Genomic DNA, 24070 nt, shown 5'->3' on the forward strand with positions numbered 1-24070 from the left:
ATCTAAAAATAAAGATATCAACACAAACTGCAAAAAAAAAATGTATTTTATGCACTAAAGATTTTTGCTTATGTTTTTCATTAACTTGAGATTTTTGAAAAAATAAAGTTCTTAACAGTGTGTTAACATTCTGTCCACCACTTGTGTAAACCCCCGTTGGTTACCAATTAAGGAAAGCAAAAAATAAACTTCAAAAACACATTAAATTTACCTGAATGGCAACCTACGGAAGTTATTCTTTACATGCACCCTAAAAACACGATGATGTTTTAACACACTTTTCTTTTTGACATTTAAATTTATGTCGTTATTGACTATTGGCTACATAAAATATCACGATGTGCAAAAGATTGGTGTACTGCGACCTAACCGATAGCGATACCGTAAGTTGGCAAGATATTAAAACAGTCTTCCAATATGGTGGATAGAACGTACGAAAGAATAACAAAGTAAATAAAGAGCAATTATTTCTTGCTTTAATGGTACCATTTGCATGAGTTTGTGCTTTAGACAGGTAAACGTTGATAATTTTTGCAGTATCAGTGTTCCTTAGCCCTTGCAGAGGTTAACACATTTTGCATATAAGGACAATAGACAGCACATTTCAACTCTCAGCAACCCTTTGGGTTATAAAACTGAGAGTTGAATTATTGCAATAACCCATTGATTCTGCACTGTGTGCAGTTAATTCTACTGCAGTAGATATCATAAGTTTTTTACTGTAAGAATGTACAATTATAAAAGGTGCCTGTTTTATGAAGTGCTTAACGAAATATAAGCCTTAGTTATTCTAGCTGAAGAAACTTCTGTAAACAGGTGTCATAATATTCACTACTGTTAATGTCGCTCAAACTTTAAAAAAAAACACTTCATGTGATGGTAGCCAGAACTAAAGTTGTTCTTAAGACTTTGCACTTCAGATCAAATTTTAATGTTAAAAATCTTATGCCATTTGCTCAATAAAGGATACATTGTTGATCATTTAAGCAATATAATCTCATCTCAACCTATTTTCAGTGAGAACCTTTTTGTTAAAAGATACTAAAGTGAAAAATCATAAGCTCAAATTGAATATGGAACCAGGGTCTCCCAGGCAGTTATCAGCCACTTACCACTAAAGAGTTAGCCCAACAGCAAGGCTGTTTGAAGTGACCTTATTTCACTACAAGACATTCACAAATGTAATTCCCAGATATTCACACGCAGTTTGTTTATCTTGGTTACATACATAATAAGAAACTAATAAAATGTGGACATTTTAGCTACCCTCAGGGCTTTTTTTTCTTCTTTTAGACTGGCAGTAGACGGACATTTCACAATTTTGACACGGACAATTCACAAATCTAACAAGTCCGCATTTTTTTTTACAAAAATGACCATTTTAAACTGTTAAAAACAGAATTTGTGTGCTCAAAACTGTCAAAAACGGCCATTTCACAATTTAAAAATACGTTTCGTTTCACAGTTTTTATCCCCCGGTAAGGTGGCATATAGCAGTTGAACTGTCCGTCAGTCAGTCAGTCTGTCCGTCCGTCCGAAAACTTTAACATTGCCCATAACTTTTTTATTATTGAAGATAGCAACTTATTATTTGGCATGCATGTGTATCTCATAGAGCTGCACATTTTGAGTGGTGAAAGGTCAAGGTCATTCTTCAAGGTCAAAGGTCAAATATATGGCTTCAAAGTGGCGCAATAGGGGGCATTGTGTTTCTGACAAACACATCTCTTGTTCAATCAGAATTCGCAAATTTTGTTTACTAATCGTTTAACTGGCGTCGCTTGTTTTAATTGATTACAAACGTGAATCGATTAAAATTTTGAAACTGGAGTGCTGCAACCAATGCATTAGTTTAAGCGCGGCCAATCAACCTCACCATTAAACAAACAAAATGACATCGCAAAATTCGCGTTACTATGTTAAAAAGATTAAAAACCATTAAATTAAATTATAAGGAAAGTCATTTGAAAGTTTGATTGAAATAAAAGCACATGATTTAAGTATTGATAACCGAGAGCGAAACTTGTTATTCTATATCTTATCCGTTTACAATTGTAAATATTGGTTAAACTAAAGTATTACTGTTAATGGATGATTTGCCGAATGAGGGAAGTATTTTTTTAATGATCTTTACCTCAAGCAAAATTGTGTGTGGTCAGTTCAAGGTGGGGATTGCAATTGTACGCTCTTGACAGACCAACAATTATGTATTTTGTTTAAACGAGTTGAACTAGTTGAACTATTATGTTTTTGTATTGACCAGAACATATTTAGTAAGTTCAGGTAGAGGTTTGTGATTTTGCAATAACTAGCCTTTGATAGTAGCAAAATTTATAAATAAATAAAAAAACACACACAAATGGAACACATCTAGAAAATTAAATAGATACAATGACGTCGGTGTTTTTTTCACCATTTTGAGAATGGGGCCGGGTCCCTTTGGATTGGGAAAATTTGCGGCATTTGACTAAAATTGGGAAATTAGTGTTGTTGTTGTTTTGCTAAAAATGCTTAAAAATAGGGAATACAAGTGTTTTCAGTATTATATTTGCTAAGGTTGAACTTATATGGATGGGAGTTGAACATTATATTGAGATCTAAAAAAAATATTTATTTTGGAAACCTTCCATTGGGAATTTTTAGCTCCCATTTGGGAAAAATATATACTTTTTCCATTGGGAATGGAGCCGATAACCGGACCTGATTTTGAATGACAAAAAAAACACTGCACGTTGTATTGATATTGTGTTTTAACTATTTTGCAGAAATAAACACTATGCATTTTTATATAGTTTTACAGTGTACTTCATTTATTATAAAGCAAGAAAACTGGTTTAAAGTAACATGTGACTGTCATCATGTACAGTGTGTATGTTGTAGTTGATTTATTAGTATAGAGCAATAAAACAGGTCTTACATACCATGCTACTGTCATCATGTACAGTGTGTATATTGTAGTTGATTTATAGAGCAATAAAACTGGTCTTACATACCATGCTACTATGAAACGTCAATGCTGCCTTCTGATGGCACTTGTCTTTATGTTCTGTGCATTTACTGAGTTGTTTTGTCTAAACTACATTTTGTCCTGTAGAAACATCATTTTGTTCTGTACATTTTTCTTTATGCTATGTGCATTTGCAATATCGTTTTGTACTAACGACATTTTGTTAGGTGCATACATCATTTCATTTTGTGCATTCGTCATAATGTTGAGTGCATTTACCAACCCGTTTTGTACTAACGACATGTTATTAGGTGCATACATCATTTCGTTCTGTGCATTTGTCATTATGTTGTGTGCATTTACTAACTCGCTCTGTATTAACGACATTTCATTTAGTGCATACATCATTTCGTTCTGTGCATTTGTCATTATGTTGTGTGAATTTTTCAGTCATTATGTTGTGTGCATTTGTCATTATGTTGTGTACATTTGTCATTATGTTGTGTGCATTTATCATTATGTTGTGTGCATTTGTCATTATGTTGTATGCATTTTTCATTATGTTGTGTGCATTTGTCATTATTGTGTGTGCATTTGTCGTTATGATATGTGCATTTGTCATTATGTTGTGTGCATTTGTCATTATGTTGTGTGTATTTGTCATAATGACGTGTGCATTGGTCATTATGTTGTGTGCATTTGTCATTATGTTGTGTGCATTTGTCATTATGTTGTGTGCATTTGTCATTATTTTGTGTGCATTTGTCATTATGTTGTGTGCATTTGTCAATATGTTGTGTGCATTTTTCATTATGTTGTGTGCATTAGTCATTATGTTCTGTGCATTTGTCGTTATGTTATGTGCATTTTGTAACTTGTTTTGTACTAACGACAGTTCGTTCTGTGAATTTGTCATTTTGTTATGTGCATTAACTAATTCGTTCTGTTCAAACGACAATATGTTTTGTGTATACATGTAATTATTTCATTTTGTGCATTTTCACTGTGTTATGTGCATTTACTAATTCGTTCTGCACTAACGACATTATGTTTTGTGCTTACATCATTTCGTTTTGTGCCAACGTCGTTATCATGTTCGGATACATTACACTGGGCAATAAAAGAGATAACATCGGTGCGAAAAAAAATACGTTGAGTATACTAAATAATCGTTTCATGTAGGGCTGTACTCTTAAAAAAAATATCCTAGTTGACAGGAAGGCATGTTTTACACTTCAAACTATTGTTCGGGTTTTATCTTTCGGATATAAGAGTAGAGTAAGTGTTCACTACTGAATCCCTGAAATATGATAAACTTGAAGATTATACACTGTATCGACAAGATAACGCCAGTGAATGGAAACAGGTAAACAGAGATTTTGTCAGCCAGCTGTACATATCAGTGTATCACTGACTTGTATACATTCCTCTGTTATTATGGTGTTTTATTGTTGTGTTCCTAATTGCAAAGTTTCAGGATTTGATGAAAAGATTTCAATGATATTAATTATTTCTTTATGTAAAGACCAAATTTATGCGTAAAAAAACACATATGTAACATACTGCCGTTAAGGTTCTGAACATATATAAGCTAAAAACTACAAGAAAAGATAGTATTAAAACTAAGAATCAATAAATGCTTAAACGGGGCTTTTAATATGTATTAAATTATGTCAATTACAAGATTATGTAAATTAAAAGAACATTTATTAAATTATGTAAATTACAAGATTGTGTAAATTACAAGAAAAGGTTGTATTAAAACTAAGATTCAATAAATGCTTAAACAGGACTTTTAACATTTATTAAATTATATTCTTCGGATTTATTAAATTATGAAAATTACAAGATTATGTAAATTACAAGAACATTTATTAGATTATGTTAATTAAAAGATAATGTAAATCACAAGGAAAGATAGTATTAAAACTAAGAATCAATACATGCTTAAACAGGGCTTTAAACATTTATTAAATTATATTTTTAGTATAAAACTGTATTATATAAGCAGGTTCTTGACCTGCAGATGGTAAAATATTCATGCATGTGTGATTGTGTGGTGTTAAGGGACTACTTATTACAGTTGCTGATAAGCATGACCAAATGTTGATAATACCTATTAACCTCATTCAACAGTTTTAAACCACTACATGTAATTATGTAGTGTATTGGAGAGATCATTCTCTCATGTTTACCTGTTTCGCTGGCGCGAGAACATTGTCGATACAGTAAAGCATTGCACTGACAAAGATTACATTCCACTAAGAAACGGCCGAAAAAAAAAGTTGCAAAAACAGTCGTTTTTGATTCGTGTCAAGTTCTTTCTTGGTTTGAGCATGACATATCTTTTTTATTGCATAAATCGATTCCGCTTAGAATGGCCTTTAAGAAAAGGTATGGTTATCTGGGTCTCTATGTGCATAATGTTGCATTTATTTTCGCTTAAAGTTGTCGCTTTTACATTGAATTATATAGGGAAACTATTTAGTATATTATGACCTGGAAGGCGCTCTCGCAGCTGTTGGCCTTAGCGCCATTTTACCGAGATTGATAAGCGAAAAGATTGCTTTCAAGATAATGCAAGAAATGTCTGATCGTGAATTTAGTAGAATCGGAGTGGAGACCATTGGGGATCGCTTAAAGGGGCCGTCCAACAGATTGGTAAATTGACAAAATTAAAAAAAGTTGTTTCAGATTCGCAAATTTTCGTTTTTGTTATGATATTTTTGAGGAAATAGTAATAATGACCATTTATCATGCTCTTAAATATCCATTATATGCATCTTTATTACAACTTGAAAACCTGGAAATTATAAAGCGACGTGCGACGCGAAACGAATAATTTGTAAAGTTCTGTTGTTGTTGTTATATTTTGGAAAACTACGAGGATTTCTTTACATGTAGGTAAAAAATACATCCGCTCAAAGCATGGGCATGGATGGTCGAGTGGTCTAGGCGGGATACTTTTAACTCCAGGACTCCATGGGTCAGTGGTTCGAGCCCTGTTGAAGGTTACTTTTTTTCCTTTCTTAAAATTGTATTCTTGTTTTTTTACTGGAGATTTTTAGGTAAAATGTTTAAATTTATCAATATAAAGCATTTAATAACATGCTTCAATACATGCCAAAATCTGTTGGACGGCCCCTTTAAGGTTGCGAACAATAGCAACTGATGGTAGTGATACAGTTTATACAAGCCACAGTAGCACGCCAGAACCATAAGCAACAGGTAATTGTAATCAAGATAAATTTTACGAAGGAAATTTAAATTTGATGTTAAGAAGTTTTTTTTCTTCAATAATTATAATATATGAAAGTTATATCCCTGGTTTGCGTCTAATACTGCCATAATGTGTTACATCGTTTTGTTCTAGTCATTCTCAGGGGCGTAAAATTCGGTGTGTACACCTCAATACACTAATGTATACATTTCTACGTAATGTGGCGAAATGAGACGTAATGTTGTATGAAGAATGTGGGGAAGTTAGTGTAATGTATATATCTGTCAGTTACTGGCCGAGAAATGAAAGTACAGTGATTTCCAACAAATAAATTCATAATAAACGTGTTCATTTCGGTCTCAGATTTTACATTTCTTTCTAATTTTAAAGATCATAGACCTACTAGATCTACGTCATGTACAAGAAAAAAATAACGGATGTCAATAATTAATTGTTATAAGTTAAGGTTTTATTCTTTAAAATTTTAATGAAATTATGCGCAGATTTTCGTTTTAATGGGATGATTTATAAAAAAACTACCATAAAGAATATATTTTCATTAGAATAATAATGCAAAGAAGACATTGTAAAATATACAAATTTTATAGAAACAATTATCATAATTGATATGATAGCCCCTACTGATGAATTTCATTATAACACATTGAAATGAAAAAGTAAAATCTGTGCCTATTATCGAGGTAATGAAAGTGAAAGCAATTCATCAAGAAAAAGTAGAAATAGTAAAACATATTTCGATGAGATAAATGTGACATATAGGGCATTACTAGATCTATGCTGACAAGTGATATAGATTTTATGTTTCTATGAATATATTTAGATAGCTGTAGCAGGAGCTGTAGCTATAACTATAATTAACCTCAGACTTATCTAAATTTGAAAGAAAAAAAACACTTAATTTAAATGAATTGACTAACATTTAGATATGAATCTATTTGGACTATTACAATTTTGAAGAATAAAACCTAAACTTATAGCAATTATTGACATCCGTTATTTTTATGCCCCCGAAGGAGGGCATATAGTGATCGGACGGTCCGTCCGTCTGTCCGTCTGTCTGTCCGTCTTTCCGTCACACTGTGCGTTTAGGTTTCGAAAAATGCTCATAACTTCTGTGTCCCTTGAAATATAACCTTCATATTCGGTATGCATGTGTATATGGACAAGGCCTTTCCATACGCACACACATTTTGACCCCTGTGACCTTGACCTTGAACTTAGGGTCCGCGTTTAGGTTTCAAAATCTGTGTTTAGGTTTCGAAAAATGCTCATAAGTTCTATGTACATTGAGATATAACCTTCATATTTGTTATGCATGTGTAAATAAACAAGGCATTTCCATACGCACAAAAAATTCGACCATGTGTCCTTGACCTTGAACTTAGGGTCCGCGTTACGGTTTCGAAATCTGCGTTACGGTTTCGAAAAAAGCTCATAACTTCTATGTCCCTTAAGATATAACCTTCATATTTGGCATGAATGTGTATATGGACAAGGCTTTTCCATACGCACACAAAATTAGACCCCTGTGACCTTGACCTTAGGATCCGCGTTAAGGTTTCGAAATCTTCATTTAGGTTTCGAACAATTCTCAAAACTTCTATGTCCCTTGAATTATAACCTTCATATGTGGCATGCATGTGTATATGGAAAACGCATTTCCATACGCACACAAATTTTGACCCCTGGGACCTTGACCTTGAACTTAGGGTCCGCGTTAAGGTTTCAAAATCTGCGTTTAGGTTTCGAAAAATGCTCATAACCTCTATGTCCCTTGAGATATAACCTTCATATTTGGTATGCATGTGGATATGGACAAGGCCTTTCCATACGCACACACATTTTGACCCCTGTGACCTTGACCTTGAACTTAGGGTCCGCGTATAGGTTACGAAATCTGCGTTTAGGTTTAGAGAAAAGCTCATAGCTTCTATCAAGCATTTATAGGGGGCATAAGTCATCCTATGGTGACAGCTCTTGTTTCTTGTATATTACGTAGATCTAGTAGGTCTATGCTATTTAACATTATAATGAATTGTAAAATCTGAGACCGAAATGAACACGTTTATTATGAATTAATTTGTTGGAAATCACTTTAGTTTCATTTCTCGGCCAGTAACTGACAGATATATACATTACACTATATATATTACACTATACGTTATGACAGTATTAGACGCAAACCAGGGATGTAACTTTCAAATATTATAATTATTGAAAAAAACAACTTCTTAACATCAAATTTAAATTGTCTTCGTAAAATTTATCTCGATTACAATTACCTGTTGCTGATGGTGCTGGCGTGCTACTGTGGCTTGTATGAACTGAATCACTACCATCAGTCGCTATTTGTCGCAACTTTAAGCGATCCCCAATGGTCTCCACTCCGATTCTACTACATTCGCGATCAGACATTTCTTTCATTATCTTGAAATCAATCTTTTCGCTAATAAATCTCGCTAAAATGGCGCTAAGGCCAACAGCTGCGAGAGCGCCTTCCAACGTGGTTACATTTTTCGCCATTTTTTTCGCACCGGTGTTATCTCTTTTATTTCCCAGTGTAATGTATTCGAACATGATAACGACGTTGACACATAATGAAATGATGTATGCACAACACATAATGTCGTTAGTACAGAACGAATAAGTAAATGCACATAACATAATGAAAATGCACAAAAGGAAATATTTATGCACAAAAACATAATGTCGTTTGTACTGAACAAATTAGTAAATGCACATAACACCATGACAAATTCACAGAACGAACTGTCGTTAGTACAGAACAAGTTACTAAATGCACATAACATAATGACAAATGCACACAACATAATGACAAATGCACATAGCATAATGACAAATGCACACAACATAATGACAAATGCACACAACATAATGACACATGCACACAACATAATGACAAATGCACACAACATAATTACAAATGCACACAATATGATGTTATCACTAAATGAAATGTCGTTAATACAGAACGAGTTAGTAAATACACACAACATAATGACAAATGCACAGAATGAAATGATGTATGCACCTAACAAAATGTCGTTAGTACAAAACGGGTTGGTAAATGCACACAACATAATGACGAATGCACAGAAAAAAATGATGTATGCACCTAACAAAATGTCGATAGTACAAAACGATATTGCAAATGCACATAGCATAAAGAAAAATGTACAGAACAAAATGATGTTTCTACAGGACAATATGTAGTTTACACAAAACAACGTAGTAAATACACAGAACATAAAGACCAGTGCCATCAGAAGGCAGCATCGGCGTTCCATATGCTACTGTCATCATTTACAGAGTGTTTACTGTTTATTTGTTGATAAAGCAAAGCATAGGCACAAATGAATTATTTATGACATTTACAACTATTCCATTGAAACCCAGCATAAAGTTTATGTATTATTGACTTCATTGATCGGGGTTGTAGAAGCCAATAACATGTTTGTTACACGGAGTTTAGATGTCCTAGATTCAGATTCTTTTTTCTGCTTATTCATCAGACAATAGTTGTACATTAACAAGTAGTGTTTCAAGGGACCCGTTCATTTAACCCTTTACCACTTAGATACATATTTTACGCATGTGTAGTGCCTTAGAAAGTTAAATTAAATTGAAGACCTTTATTATTAGATTCAAGTTTTAAAGGCTTCATTTCCAATCCTAAGATATTTATGAGTAGCAAACAGCATAAAACCTGAACAGACTGCGAGTTACTCATTGCCATTTTCACTTTGCTTCTAAGTGGTAAACGGTTAAAGGTTTGCGACTTTCTGATCAAAGACATAATTTACTATCATCAGAGAATCATCTGTTATTGCAATCTAAATGAACTTTTACATGGTAATTAGAGCTTCCACTTGCCTCTGAGGGAAAGGTTCTTTGGATATTGAATTTCCCTCAGTGAAGATAGGTTTGCCCAATCTTAAAATCAATGTTTACGGATACATACACAAATTCACGAATAATTATTGCAAGATTTAGTTTAGGGAACAATAAAATATACTTGAGCAAATAATGATGTCATGAATAATTTTAAGCAATAAAAAAAATCAATCAGATAATCAGTTCTAATAAACGTTTAAGCAGAAGTCACTAAAACTAAAGTGAAAAAATTAATAAAACTTCAAAAGGCAGGATTTTAAATGTTTGTCAAAGTGTTTAGATAAATGTCACTTGGATCAGAATGTTATTTTTTAACTGTTACCCAGAAGGTTTTCATGAGGTTTGAATCTTTACCTTATGGGTTTTCGATATTAAAATCCGAATTTTTTATCATTACAAAACTACTTCATTTTTGGACCCACTGCTTAACGGAATGTTGTTTTTTTGGCAAATTACTTGCAAACGGTCAATCCAAATTGGGTACAGGGTGGAGGTGTTTGTGTCATGAACCCTATGGTCATTTGTCAATTCTCGTGCATAAAGTGTAGTCCCAGTTATCAGGGACAACACTTTCCACTTTAATGGTATTTTTCGTTGAAAGGTTATCTCTTAGCGAAAAGGCAGAAAGTGTTATCCCTGATTAGCTTAACACAAATGCATTAAGCAACATTTTTGAAGAGCGCAGCTCAAAAGCTCACTTTACTCTGTCTTGTTTCCATTCACAGGTGCAGTATGTGAGGGTCCTGGGACTCACCTTACTCTGTCTTGTTTCCATTCACAGGTGCAATATGTGAGGGTCGTGGGACTCGCCTTACTCTGTTTTGTTTCCATTCACAGGTGCAGTATGTGAGGGTCGGGGGACTCGCCTTACTATGTCTTGTTTCCATTCACAGGTGCATTATGTGAGGGTCGTTTGAGTCACTCTGTCTTGTGTCCATTCACAGGTGAAGTATGTGAGGATCGTGGGACTCGCCTTACTTTGTCTTGTTTCCATTCACGGGTGCAGTATGTGAGGGCGTAGGAGTCACTCTGTCTTGTGTCCATTCACAGGTTTAGTATGTGAGGGTCGTTTGAGTCACTCTGTCTTGTTTCCATTCACAGGTGAAGTATGTGAGGGTCGTGGGACTCACCTTACTCTGTCTTGTTTCCATTCACAGGTTCAGTTTGTGAGGGTCGTAGAACTTTCCTTACTCTGTCTTTTTTCCATTCACAGGTGCAGTATGTGAGGGTCGTGGGACTCACCTTACTCTGTCTTGTTTCCATTCACAGGTGCAGCATATGAGGGCTGTGGGACTCACCTTACTCTATCTTTTGTCCATGCACATGTTCAGTATGTGAGGGTCGTATGAGTCACTCTGTCTTGTTTCCGTTCACAGGTGCAGTACGTGAGGGTTGTGGGACTCACCTTACTCTTTCTTTTGTCCATGCACAGGTTCAGTATGTGAGGGTCGTATGCGTCACTCTGTCGTGTTTCCATTCACAGGTGCAGTATGTGAGGGTTGTGGGACTCACCTTACTCTTTCTTTTGTCCATGCACAGGTGAAGTTAGTGAGGGTCGTATTAGTCACTCTGTCTTATGTTCATTCACAGGTTCCGTATGTGAGGATCGTATGAGTCACTCTGTCTTGTTTCCGTTCACAGGTGCAGTATGTGAGGGTCGTACAACTCTCCTTACTCTGTCTTGTTTCCATTCACAGGTGCAGTATGTGAGGGTCGTGGGACTCGCCTTACTCTGTCTTGTTTCCATTCCCAGGTGAAGTATGTGAGGGTCGTGGAACTCTTCTTACTCTGTCTTGTTTCCATTCACAGGTGAAGTATGTGAGGGTCGTGGAACTCTTCTTACTCTGTCTTGTTTCCATTCACAGGTGAATTATGTGAGGGTCGTGGAACTCTTCTTACTCTGTCTTGTTTCCATTCACAGGTGAATTATGTGAGGGTCGTGGAACTCTTCTTACTCTGGTTTGTTTCCATTCACAGGTGCAGTATGTGAGGGTCGTAGAACTCTCCTTACTCTGTCTTGTTTCCATTCACAGGTGAAGTATGTGAGGGTCGTAGAACTCTCCTTACTCTGTCTTGTTTCCATTCACAGGTGCAGTATGTGAGGGTTGTGGGACTCACCTTATGCTGTCTTGTTTCCATTCACAGGTGAAGTATGTGAGGGTCGTAGAACTCTCCTTACTCTGTCTTGTTTCCATTCACAGGTGAAGTATGTGAGGGTTGTGGGACTCACCTTACTCTTTCTTTTGTCCATGCACAGGTTCAGTATGTGAGGGTCGTAGGGGAAGAGGAGGCGGCTCACGTATAGGCTCGCGTGGAGGCTTCGGGTCCTCTTCATATCGCTCGTACCAGTCAGGTTCCAGGTAAGAATTTTAAAAATATCTTAGCTGGATCAAAAGTTATGCATTTTTTTTCCCTTGTCCATATTTTTGGTGTTTTTTTTGCTGAGCATTTTGGTAATAGTTCCTCTGCTTTTTGCGGACTTCGTGCGTGGAAATAAATAACTTTTTTCATTTTGCTATCATTTAATTTTTTTTTTGTTTTAATTGTCTCATTTGGTTGAAACTTGCCATCTCTATGTTTTTTTTAGCTCGACTATTATATATGAAATGTATATAGTGGAGCTATCCTACTCACCGCGGCGTCGGCGTTCCCGTTAGCGTTAGCGTGCAAATGTTAAAGTTTGCGTACTACCCCAAATATTTCCTATGTCCTTTGACATATTGTTTTTATATTTTGCATACTTCTTAACCAACATGACCCCAATCAATAAACAAGAGCAGACAACTGTATCTAGCATTTTGGCAGAATAATTGCCCCTTTTATACTTAGAATATGCATATTATTGATAAATCTATGTTTAATTTTGCGTACCACCTCAAATAGTGTCTATGTCCTTTGACATATTGCTTTCATATTTTGCATACTTCTTTACCAACATGATCCCAATCTATAAACAAGAGCAAACAACTGTATCAAGCATTTTGACAGAATTATGGCCCCTTTTATACTTTGATAATTGAACATTTTGCTTCAATTGCCATAACTTCTTTATTTATCATCACATATGATTCACAATTCGACAAAACGGCACTTACCTGACACACTACAATGCACTCCACTCAAACCATCCCCCGTGCTCCACACCAGAATCTCCCCCAAGTTTATTTATTTATTTGTCCTTATTTTTGAAAGATCATCTATTAAATGACCACCCACCCACATTATACCCCCCTCTCCATGATGGCTTACGTTATACTGTCAAGCACTCGAATAGTCGAGCGTGCTGTCCTCTGACAGCTCTTGTTTCACAAGGAATCCATATTTTGCATTAAAAATACTTTATCTCAACAAACAACAAATAAGCTATTGAGGTTTAAAAGAAGCGTTTAATAGTGTATTGTCTAGTAAAAATCAATACCGCAGACAAATACAAATAGCATAATGAAACGCTTTTCAGGTGTTTCACTGGCCCCCAAAAAGTTGTTGCCACTTTATCGCGGTGTGAAAACCGCCGGTAATTCCAACTTTATTAATAAGGACAATCATTTAAGGAACCTTACTACATTAATGAATAATGGCATTGACTATATTTTTATTACTTTTAGAAGTATGTTAAAACAAAAATAACAATAAGTAGATCTACCTTCATAAGTCCTAATAAGCTTTATTTTTAAATAAATAACATTTTTTCCACTTGATAACGCAGATAACCAACATAATATAATATAGTTAACAATAATGTAACAGTATGCTGCATAAATGCTTCAGAATTATTTATTAAAACCTAGAATCCCACAAATATGCATCATCTGAAAGGAAAAATAAATCAAACATCAGAAAATAAAGCATCTCAATTCAAATTGTTAAACAGTTACATTTGGTCATTTGGACATGATATACATCAACTTCTGTTTATTATCATTATGCAACAAATTCTAAAACAACACCTATTGTTCAAAGGTTTTCTGTTAGCTGTGGTGGTTTATTTCCAGGTTCAATTAAATGAATATTTTTCACAAATATTTCTTGACAGAAAGGCCCATGATAATTGCCACCATCCATTTTTTTTGTCTGAAATAACACAAAACATATTTTTACAAACTATTTACAACAAATCAACACATAAATATCACTATCTTGATATGTCCGAATTTTAACATATCCGAAATATAGTACATCGAGTGAAAGGCCTACTATCATTTCAGAAATAGTTGGTATCTTAATTAAAATATATCGTTCCCAGAATATTATAATAATGGAATCTGTTACACATAAATGCTCACAAATGCCTGTTGAAACAAATTAACATGTGTTTTTGTCATGGTATTGATTTAAGAAATAGCGTCCCTATAATCGTTATTATTATTGATCTTCGGGACAATTTTTCCCAGGATAACATAATTTATAGTTAAATTTCATACAGGAGCCATTAATCCGATAATATCCCCCATAAACTTGACTATTTTATTTGGACATTCATGGTTTGAAATCGTTTTAAAAACTGTTGATTTTGCGATTTTTTAACTTTTGAAACGAACCGGTTCGGTACAAAACCGAAGTTTCGTACCCAATTCGTACACATTGAAAATAACGAAAAAACACATATTATATGCACAAATTCTTCACTACAACTGCATTAAACAACGCATAAAATTTTATTCTATAAAATATGACCGTATTTGTGCGTTAAATATGGAAGGTTTAAAGTTGATAGGCGTAAATGGGTTTCGCATTTCAAGCACCTGTTAAATTAAAATCGTTCTTTTTTTATTGCTTTCATAATAATGTTAAGTCATATAAATACTATCAATTCTATAAAATTGTAAAGAAATAATAAAATATTTACTTACAAATCGATTCCATTCAGGATTTCATTTTACGGTTGCATAATTATTGGGAAATGAGCAGACTTTGCTGATGAAAGCGTTGTACATAGCGTTTTTTGAACAAACAATGATGGCGTAGCTTTTGGTAAATACCAGCGCATGTACATGATGAAGGATGTTCACGTATTATTGTGGGTAATTATAACTGGGTTTATTACGATGATTTATAACTCATTTGAACTTTTTCTGAAACCCGGCAAGTGTTTCGTGTTTAAAAGCCACCTTTTGGCATCCGAAAAACATTGAGATTTTTTTGTTTGGTTTCAAAAATTGGAGTCGGCGGGTTCGAAAATCATTTTATAAAACAAATCTGGCCTAACCTTTTGTTTAAACAACTAGTCTACTGCTTTCCATTTTAATTTCTTTGCTTTTAATTAAGTTTTACAAATGTACTGACTTTCCTTAAACAATTGGGCCCTGCTCTGTGAAATTGGGGTTTAATGCATGTGCGTAAAGTGTTGTCCCAGATTAGCCTGTGCTGTCCGCACCTGCTAATCAAAGACGACACTTTCCACCTAATCTTGATTTTATGCTCAGAAGAGACTTTATGTAAACAAAAAATATCATTAAAGCGGAAAGTGTCTTCTCTGAAAAGCCTGTGCAGACTGCATAGTCTAATCTGGGACGACACATAATGCACATGCATTAAACCCCCTTTTCAAAGAGCGGGGCTCAATTATTTTCTGTTGACGAATTTGATAACATCAGTTTATGATTAGCAAGATAGTTATTTTGACTTTCTGACCAGGGGCCGTATTCCAGTAGCTTCTCAAGTTAAAAAATAATTTAAGTTGAAACATTGCGCAATATTTGTCCTTATCTCCGCCATTTTTTTTTAAACATAAGATTTCACTTAAGTTAATTTCTGGTAGCTTCATAAGCTTAACAAATTTCTTTACACGGTGTATTTGTTCTCATATATTGAAAATGAAGTTAACTTCATTTAACTCTTAAATGAATTTCTTAAAGAGAAATACTAAGCGTCTCATGTTTTGTTTTTGACATTTCAAATTTAACTTAAGAAATTTATTTAAGAAATTTCTTAACTTAAGTTTAAACTTAAGAAGCTTCTGGAATACTGCCCCTGAACATGTCAGTAGGTAACCAAAACTCTTTTAGCCATTTATTAATTTAGTTAATAGTATGTAGGAACTGAATATGATGAGAATATGTTTAAAATTTAGGGTGTCCGTTAGCGAATGTTTTAATGTAGTAACTTTCATCTGAAACTCTAACAGAATTGTATGCAGGTTTATTTTGTGTAAAATGCTTTAAAATAAGAAGCTGTTTGCTTTGTATATGCCTTTGTGTAACTAAATTATGTATTTATATACACTCTTACAATACATACAAATGTAGAATAGGGCACATAAGAATTAATGAATAAACCCTTTACCACTTAGATATGTATTTTGAAGCATTTGTTGTCTCTTAGAAATTAAAATGTAATTAAAGATCTTTCTTACTACTGTAGATTCAAGTTTTAAAGGCTTATTTCTAACCCTTAGATACTAATGAACAGCCAACAGCATACAACTTAAACAGACTGCGAGCTACTTGCAGGCTGGTCCATTTTTACATGTATACTGTTTGCACATAGCAATTTTCACTTTGCTTCTGAGTGTGAAAGGGTTAACCTTCTTAAAATTTGGATATACTTTTTCTCTTGATTAAATCAAGACCAATTTCAAATCTGGTTCATGCGTCCAGACACTACATGTGTAGTTGGCTGGATCAGAAAACCTCACTACCACTCTAGACGCAACATTTATAACTAAATGTTTATGAAACTTGGTCAGAATGTTGATCTTGTTTGCTTTGTTAGTGATGTACATGTGCCAGCTGCTGTGCGTTTCTGTATCAGATAAGATATTTTCAAACTTGATACTTGAGGTTTGATTGCATCTGATGTGTTTCATGTGAGATTTACCCTTTAACCTCACGGTTATTATCTGGTAGGTTTTTTTGAGCCCGACTCAGATCAATATGCTCTTGGTACGCTTTGGTTTCCACCTTTTGTCTGTTTTGCGTTGTCCTTTTTTATATTGACCTTATTAACACCCTTGAGGTTACATTGACACTTGGTCAGAAGATCTGATTCAATCGAATCTTGGCCTAGTTATATTGGATTAAAAACATAGTCAATTCAATGAACAAAACAAGCCAGATTTTTAATCCAACCTTCATGAAACTTGGTCTGAACAATTGGTCCAATTATATATCAGCGCTGTTTGTAACCGGTCAACTTCATAAGGTCTAATACTAGGTTTAGTGTTTTTTCACAGGCCCTTTGTGTGTGGCACTGCGCCTGTGCGTACTACACATGCTAATCTGGGACGACACTTTAGAAACATGCATAAAACTCCTTTTACACAGAGCACGGTTTTTTTTAATTCCATTTTAAGGACAATCAGGTTTAAATATTGTATTTGAATACTTGACTTTTTGTATATGAAAGGGCATTAAGGTTTTTATTCTCAAATATAATTCAATATACTATTTTCCCATAGGCAATACTAGCTATTGCATCTGCAGAAAGTATTTTATAAATCATTGCCCAATCTTCAGGGGGCATATTGGTAGTTAATACAACATTTTATTCGAAAGTTAGATTATTTCACGTCTCCTTTATATAAATGCTTATTATTACATTTTCATAATTCTTTAAATTCTTAAAATTTGAAAAGGCCCCATTTTAAATTAGTGCTTGATAATCTCTAGGGTTTTAAGATTATTTTGAATGAAATTTACATTAGTTCCATAAAACGTATGTGCATTATTGCTAACTGTACTGTAGTGAAGTAAAACTCTCGTTGAAGTGTTCAATTTTGTGTATGCATGGGTTTGAATTGAATACTTATTAAAGGGGTGTGATTTTGCCTCATGTCAGCTGATTTCCACCCTTGAAGTTGTAAAACTTATTTTACAAGTTACAATGTAAGTGAAATGGTTGTAAACTTTGCGTAATCTCTTCAAAATTGAAGTGTTTATTTGAACCCTGTAAGTGGGATTGGGCATTTTCCTACCTTGTGGTCGTTTTTAAATCACACGACTGTTATTGGCATGTTGGAATTTCTTAACTATTTCATCAATATAAATATTACTTGTAAATAGATGGATATCTCCTTGAAAAGATGGATTCAACATGATTTTAATCCACATCTTTATTAAGGAGAAAAAAGTGTCAATATTGTAATACCTAGACACTTCTGTCTAAGTTGTCAGGATTGAACAAACGACCGAGTAGAGTTTTAAAGAATCTATTCAAATCGTAGATCGAGACTTTAGAAGTTTAGTTTGCAAAAAAATAACTATGAATATGATGAAGGTGCGCAGCATCACTGTCATTCGGTTAGTTTTGTAAAAAACTTAACAATACTTAAGAGCTTATAGAACTATTCCCTACCATTATGGTGACTTCAGCTTAAACTGGTAGGTTTCCGACTTTAAACTACATAGATTTTGAGTCAGTGACCGAGGTGATGAATCCGTGATGCTGCGCGCTATTTATAGTGAAGATGTTTTAGGATTCCGAAACTTAGGCGTCTCGACCAATCAACGAGCACTTAGGAATTCCTAAACCAATGAAAGAAGTTTACAAAGAACCTATACAGCATTTCGGAATCCTAAATTAACAAAGTAAGTCAATAATATGATTTGTTACATTATAAAAAGCAATTCATATTAAAACACATTAAATTAATACATCGTATCAGGCGGTAATGTTCTGCATTTGAAGTCTGTTTAACAGTTTAATATTACAATGAAAACACAAAACTATACGATGCATAGGCTTTCTCCGCGTAACAAAATAGTTCCAACTGGAACATAACTTTACCAAATGCAATAAACAAATGCATCCTAAGATTAATAATACAAGTAAAAACCATTAATTTGGAAGAACAATAATTTGAAAAAAAAAACACATCATATTGTGTAATTGAAAATGTAGGTCGTATTCCTACACAGTTCGCTGACAGCGTCATAGTAAACAAACATGGAGCGTAATTTTGGATTGGAATTACTGTGTTGTGATAAACAGTGGATTATTAGCAGGTCGTATTCCTACACAGTTCGCTGACAGCGTCATAGTATACAAACATGGAGCGTAATTTTGGATTGAAATTACTGTGTTGTGATAAACAATGGATTATTAGCAGGTATCTTTAGTTAATAAAACATATGTAAGTAAATTGTTAATATAATAATATTATATAATATCATTAGTATTACATATAACAATATGCCATTTTAACTATTTGTCCAATTTCAATTGGGATTTTAATGAAGATGTATATTATGTGTGTTATAATTCAGTAATATGACTAAGGTCAATATTTGACAATCCTGTCATAAAGGCCACTGTCATTCCCTAACAGTTTTATTACCAAGATAGTAACTGTATTTCATGTAACGGATCATTTTCTTGTTTCATTTTTATTCAGCAGTTCGACACGCGTTCGTGTGCGCTACAGCGGCCCCAGCTATACGAGGGGGTCATGGCAGACTGCAGCTGCCATAGGGACCGTGTATGGCCTCAGTAGCTACAGGCAGAGAAGTCTCTACTACCGGTACCCTGACAGAGGTATGGTCCCTGTTTATGCCCCCGTTAGGGTGGAACACAGAAGTCTCTACTACCGGTACCCTGACAGAGGAATGTTTCCTGTTTATGCTCCCGGTAGGGTGAGGCAAAGAAGTCCCTACTATCGGTCCCCTGACAGAGGTATAGTCCCTGTTTATGCCCCCGGTAGGGTGGGACACAGTAGTCTCTAGTACCGGTACCCTGACAGAGGTATGATCCCTGTTTTTGCCCCCGGAAGGTTGGGACACAGAAGTCTCTACTACCGGTACCATGACAGAGGTATGGTCTCTATTTATACTCCCCCGGTAGGGTGGGACACAGAAGTCTCTACTACCGGTACCCCGACACGGGTTTTGTCCCTATTTATACTCCCCCGGTAGGGTGGGACACAGAAGTCTCTACGACCGGTACCCTGACAGAGGTATGGTCCCTATTTATACTCCCCCGTAGGGTTGGACACAGAAGTCTCTACTACCGGAACTCTGACAGAGGTATGGTCCCTGTTTATGACCCCAGTAGGGTGGGACACAGAAGTCTCTACTACAGGTACCCTTACAGAGGTATGGTCCCTGGTTATGCCCCCGGTAGGTTGTGACACAGAAGTCTCTACTACCGGTACCCTGACATAGGTATGGTCTCTGTTTATGCCCCGGTAGGGTGAGGCACAGAAGTCTCTACTACCCGTACCCTTACAGAGGTATGGTTCCTGTTTATGACCCCAGTAGGGTGAGACACAGAAGTCTCTACTTCCGGTACCCTTACAGAGGTATGGTTCGTGTTTATGCCCCCCCCCCGTAGGGTGGAACAGAGAAGTTTCTTCTACCGGTACCCATACAGAGGTATGGTCCCTATTTATACTCCCCCGTAGGGTGAGACACAGAAATCTCTTCTACCGGTACCCTTATAGAGGTATGGTCCCTATTTATACTCCCCCGTAGGGTTGAACACAGAAGTCTCTACTACCGGTACACTTACAGAGGTAATGTCCCTTTGTATGCCCCCCGTAGCGTGGAACAGAGAAGTCTCTACTACCGGTACCCTGACAGAGGTATGGTCCCTGTTTATGCCCCCGTTAGGGTGGAATACAGAAGTCTCTACTACCGGTACCCTGACAGAGGTATTGTTCCTGTTTATGCCCCCGGTAGGGTGGGACACAGAAGTCTCTACTACCGGTACCCTGACAGATGTATTATCCCTGTGTGCCCCCCTAGGGTGGAACACAGTAGTTTTACCGTGTGTTTGCATGTCTGTCCATCCAGCATTCCTTTTCAGGAGGTTTTTTTCCGGAAGGCTGTGAGATATTTCACTGATTTTTCGTGTGTGAATCTACATGCATGACTTTCAGATCACGGTTAAGTTTTTTTCAGGTATGTGGAGTTTTGAGATAAAAGTGAAATGAGCCAACATCTTTGCCCTATGGACACATATTTAAATTAGTTTTGTTCAGCTATTTTGATATTTAGATGGACTTGTTCTAAGTGTTGTTAACTGTCTATGTTAATTTTTTGTAGTACTAGTATACTGATTAAGATTTGTGGTAAGAGGATCCCTCCTTTAAACAATAAATACCATTAAAGCAGAATTTGTCGTCCCTGATTAGCCTGTGCGGACTGCAAAGGCTAATCTGGGACGACACTTTACCCACATGCAATACGCCCCCTTTTTCCAGAGCTACTTATTTTATTTTTTCAGAGCCTACTATTTGCTACAATGAGGTGAACTTAAAGAACAGCACGTTCGGGTACTTTGTCTGCCCCGAGACCAACATGACGGACTCGTTTGACAAGTGCTGCGGTGACTCTATGGAGCAGAGGTGTTGTGAACCTATGGTGTACACGAGAGAACGCAAGTATGAACCTTGGTGTTCAAGGGCCTTTTCTTCCCATCATTGTGAAGGGGCCTTGGCCCCTGCATTTTATCAAAACATGGGTCAAGAAATTTACTAAATTAAAAAAAATAGCTGCAAACTGTTCAAAATTATGAAGAAATTAGATGAAAACTTTTTTTAAATTTGAGTGGCAAACTTCTGACATTAATGAAAAACAGCCATTTTCTACGCAAGAAAAAAAAGCCATGTTTTTATTGTTCCCTACCGGTTTCACCGGAGGGGACCTATGGTTTGCGCTATGTGCGTCTATGAGTCTGTCTGTCACACTTTTCTGGATCCTGCGATAACTTTTAAAGTTCTTCATATTTTTTCATGAAACTTGAAACATGGATAGATGGCAATATGGACATTATGCACGTCATTTCATTTTGTTCCTACGTCAAACATTCTGGTTGCTATGGCAACAAATAGACTAGAAATATTGCTGAAAATGGCTAAATATTCTGGATCCTGCGATAACTTTAAAAGTTCTTCATATTTTTTCATGAAACTTGAAGCATGGATAGATGGCAATATAGACATTTTGCACGTCATTTCATTTTGTTTCTACGTCAAAAATTATGGTTGTCATAAAAAAAAATCAAAAAAATCTGACAATGTAGGAGCCGGTAGGGGACATATATATTGCTTGGCAATAGTCTTGTTAGTCCCCTTCCGGTGAAACCGGAGGAGACTTATGGTTTGCGCTGTGAGTCTGTCAGTTTGTTTGTCGCACTGTTCTCGATCCTGCGATAACTTTAAAAGTTCTTCATATTTTTTCATGGAATTTGAAACATCGACAGATGGCAATATGGAGATTATGCATGTCATTTCATTTTGTTCCTACGTCAATAATTCTGGTTGCTTTGGCAACAAATAGACTATAAATATTGCTGAATATGGTGGATCCTGCGATAACTTTTAAAGTTCTTCATATTTTTTCACGAAACTTCAAATATGGATAGATGGCAATATGGAGATTATGAATATCATTTCATTATGTTCCTACGTCAAGAATTCTGGTTGCTATGGCAACAAATAGACTAGAAATATTGCTGGAAAATGGTGGAGTTTCACTGGTAGGGGACTTTTATTGCATGGCAATAGTCTTGTTATTTATAAATTAAGAATTATAACACGATTCTTACTGCTTCCGGCCTTTTCATGAGCTTCTGACAATCTTGATGTTTTAGGACATAATTATGACTCAATCTTTATTAAATTTGGTTAAATGTTCAAATTTTTATAAAATTTGGTCAGAATGTTTAACTTTACAATTTCAAGGCAGAGTTCAAACTGGGTCATGTGCATTCAAACTAAGGTCACCTGGTTAAATCATAGATCAAACATGTGTACACTCTTGTCATAAGCTTATGCAAACATATAAGAAGGCCTTTGCCTGGCCATTTTGGAAAAAAATGCAATGTCGGCATTGGGAATTGTTTCGAAAAGTCTGCTGATTTGGGAAAATTTAATGTTATAGAACTCTTAATAATAATTAAATTATAAGAACAGAATCATAAAAATTATATTTATATACTCTGTTAGATTCAATTGAAATAAAATAACTAGTTATGATATTTAATAATCATTAACTAGACACTTCTTTATGAAAAAAAAATCTTAGGATTTTTTTTTCAAATTTGGGATTTTGTTTTACCATTTTGCTTTGAGAATAAGTCTTTTTAACGGACCCATAGCTACACCAGGAAAAGAATTGATGAAACAACTCTGTTAATTCCCTTAACTGCAATGCTCATTTTACGTGTGTAAATCATTTGTGTGTTATTGTTAAATGAAGTTCTATTATTTGTGTGTAATTGTTATACAAGGTTCTGTATTTTGAGTGTTATTGTTAAACAAGGTTCTATTGTTTTTGTGCCTCCTTTCACACTGCTCGTTTGTGTGTCTGTCCAACATAAGTGTGATATATATTGATGCAGTTTTCTCCGGAAGCACAGGTCGTTAGCATGCGGCTATGATATCAATTAGTTAAAATATCATTTTGAATGAAATATTATCAAATAATAACAAAAAAATCAAATTCTCGGAAGAAAGAAAAATCACTATCAAATATATATGTTGCTGGGAATGCGATTTTGACTATTCTGGTCAAAAAATTACTTTTTCAGTCATGCATATACGGTATTATGAAAGTGCTACATCTTTATAATCAGAATACGAAATGTTAGCATCCAAATCATGAAACTGACGAAGTTATGCCATTTTTGTGTATCATGTCACAAACGCAGAATAGCGCTGTTTTGTATGAAATGACGTTTCAATTCAATGAGTATCATTACATGTTATGCTGATCAGTTTGTGTTGTTACTAACTCCATTGTTCACGTATGTTTATGACCGTAATTAATTACAAAGTACATAATTAATTGCAGTATTATAAATCATTAAATATGCATATTTGCAATGAAAACAAAAAAAGACGTTTTCATATATATTACCATTTGTAAGAATTTAAGACAAAAAATAACAATAAAATCAACAAAGTAAGTTCTGGACAGATATGGAACATGGTAAACATATTCATAATATTAAAAATGTATGCACATTTTCTGGAAATAGGGGTGTATTCAGAAATTGAACATTTTGTATAGCTTCCATTTGACACAAAA

At 35.0% G+C, this 24070-nt stretch overlaps 1 protein-coding gene across 1 annotated transcript in view; it reads left to right on the plus strand.

Moving 5' to 3' along the window:
* The window catches only part of LOC127846976 (uncharacterized), a 31514-nt gene that overhangs the window by 623 nt on the left and 6821 nt on the right, over nt 1-24070 (plus strand). The window contains exons 2-4 of the mRNA XM_052378451.1: nt 12361-12463; nt 19435-19574; nt 21264-21420. Of these exons, the coding sequence (XP_052234411.1) occupies nt 12361-12463; nt 19435-19574; nt 21264-21420 (400 nt within the window). The remainder of the gene's footprint in view (nt 1-12360; nt 12464-19434; nt 19575-21263; nt 21421-24070) is intronic.

The sequence above is a fragment of the Dreissena polymorpha genome, chromosome 10 (genome assembly GCF_020536995.1).
Source record: "Dreissena polymorpha isolate Duluth1 chromosome 10, UMN_Dpol_1.0, whole genome shotgun sequence".
NCBI lineage: Eukaryota > Metazoa > Mollusca > Bivalvia > Myida > Dreissenidae > Dreissena > Dreissena polymorpha.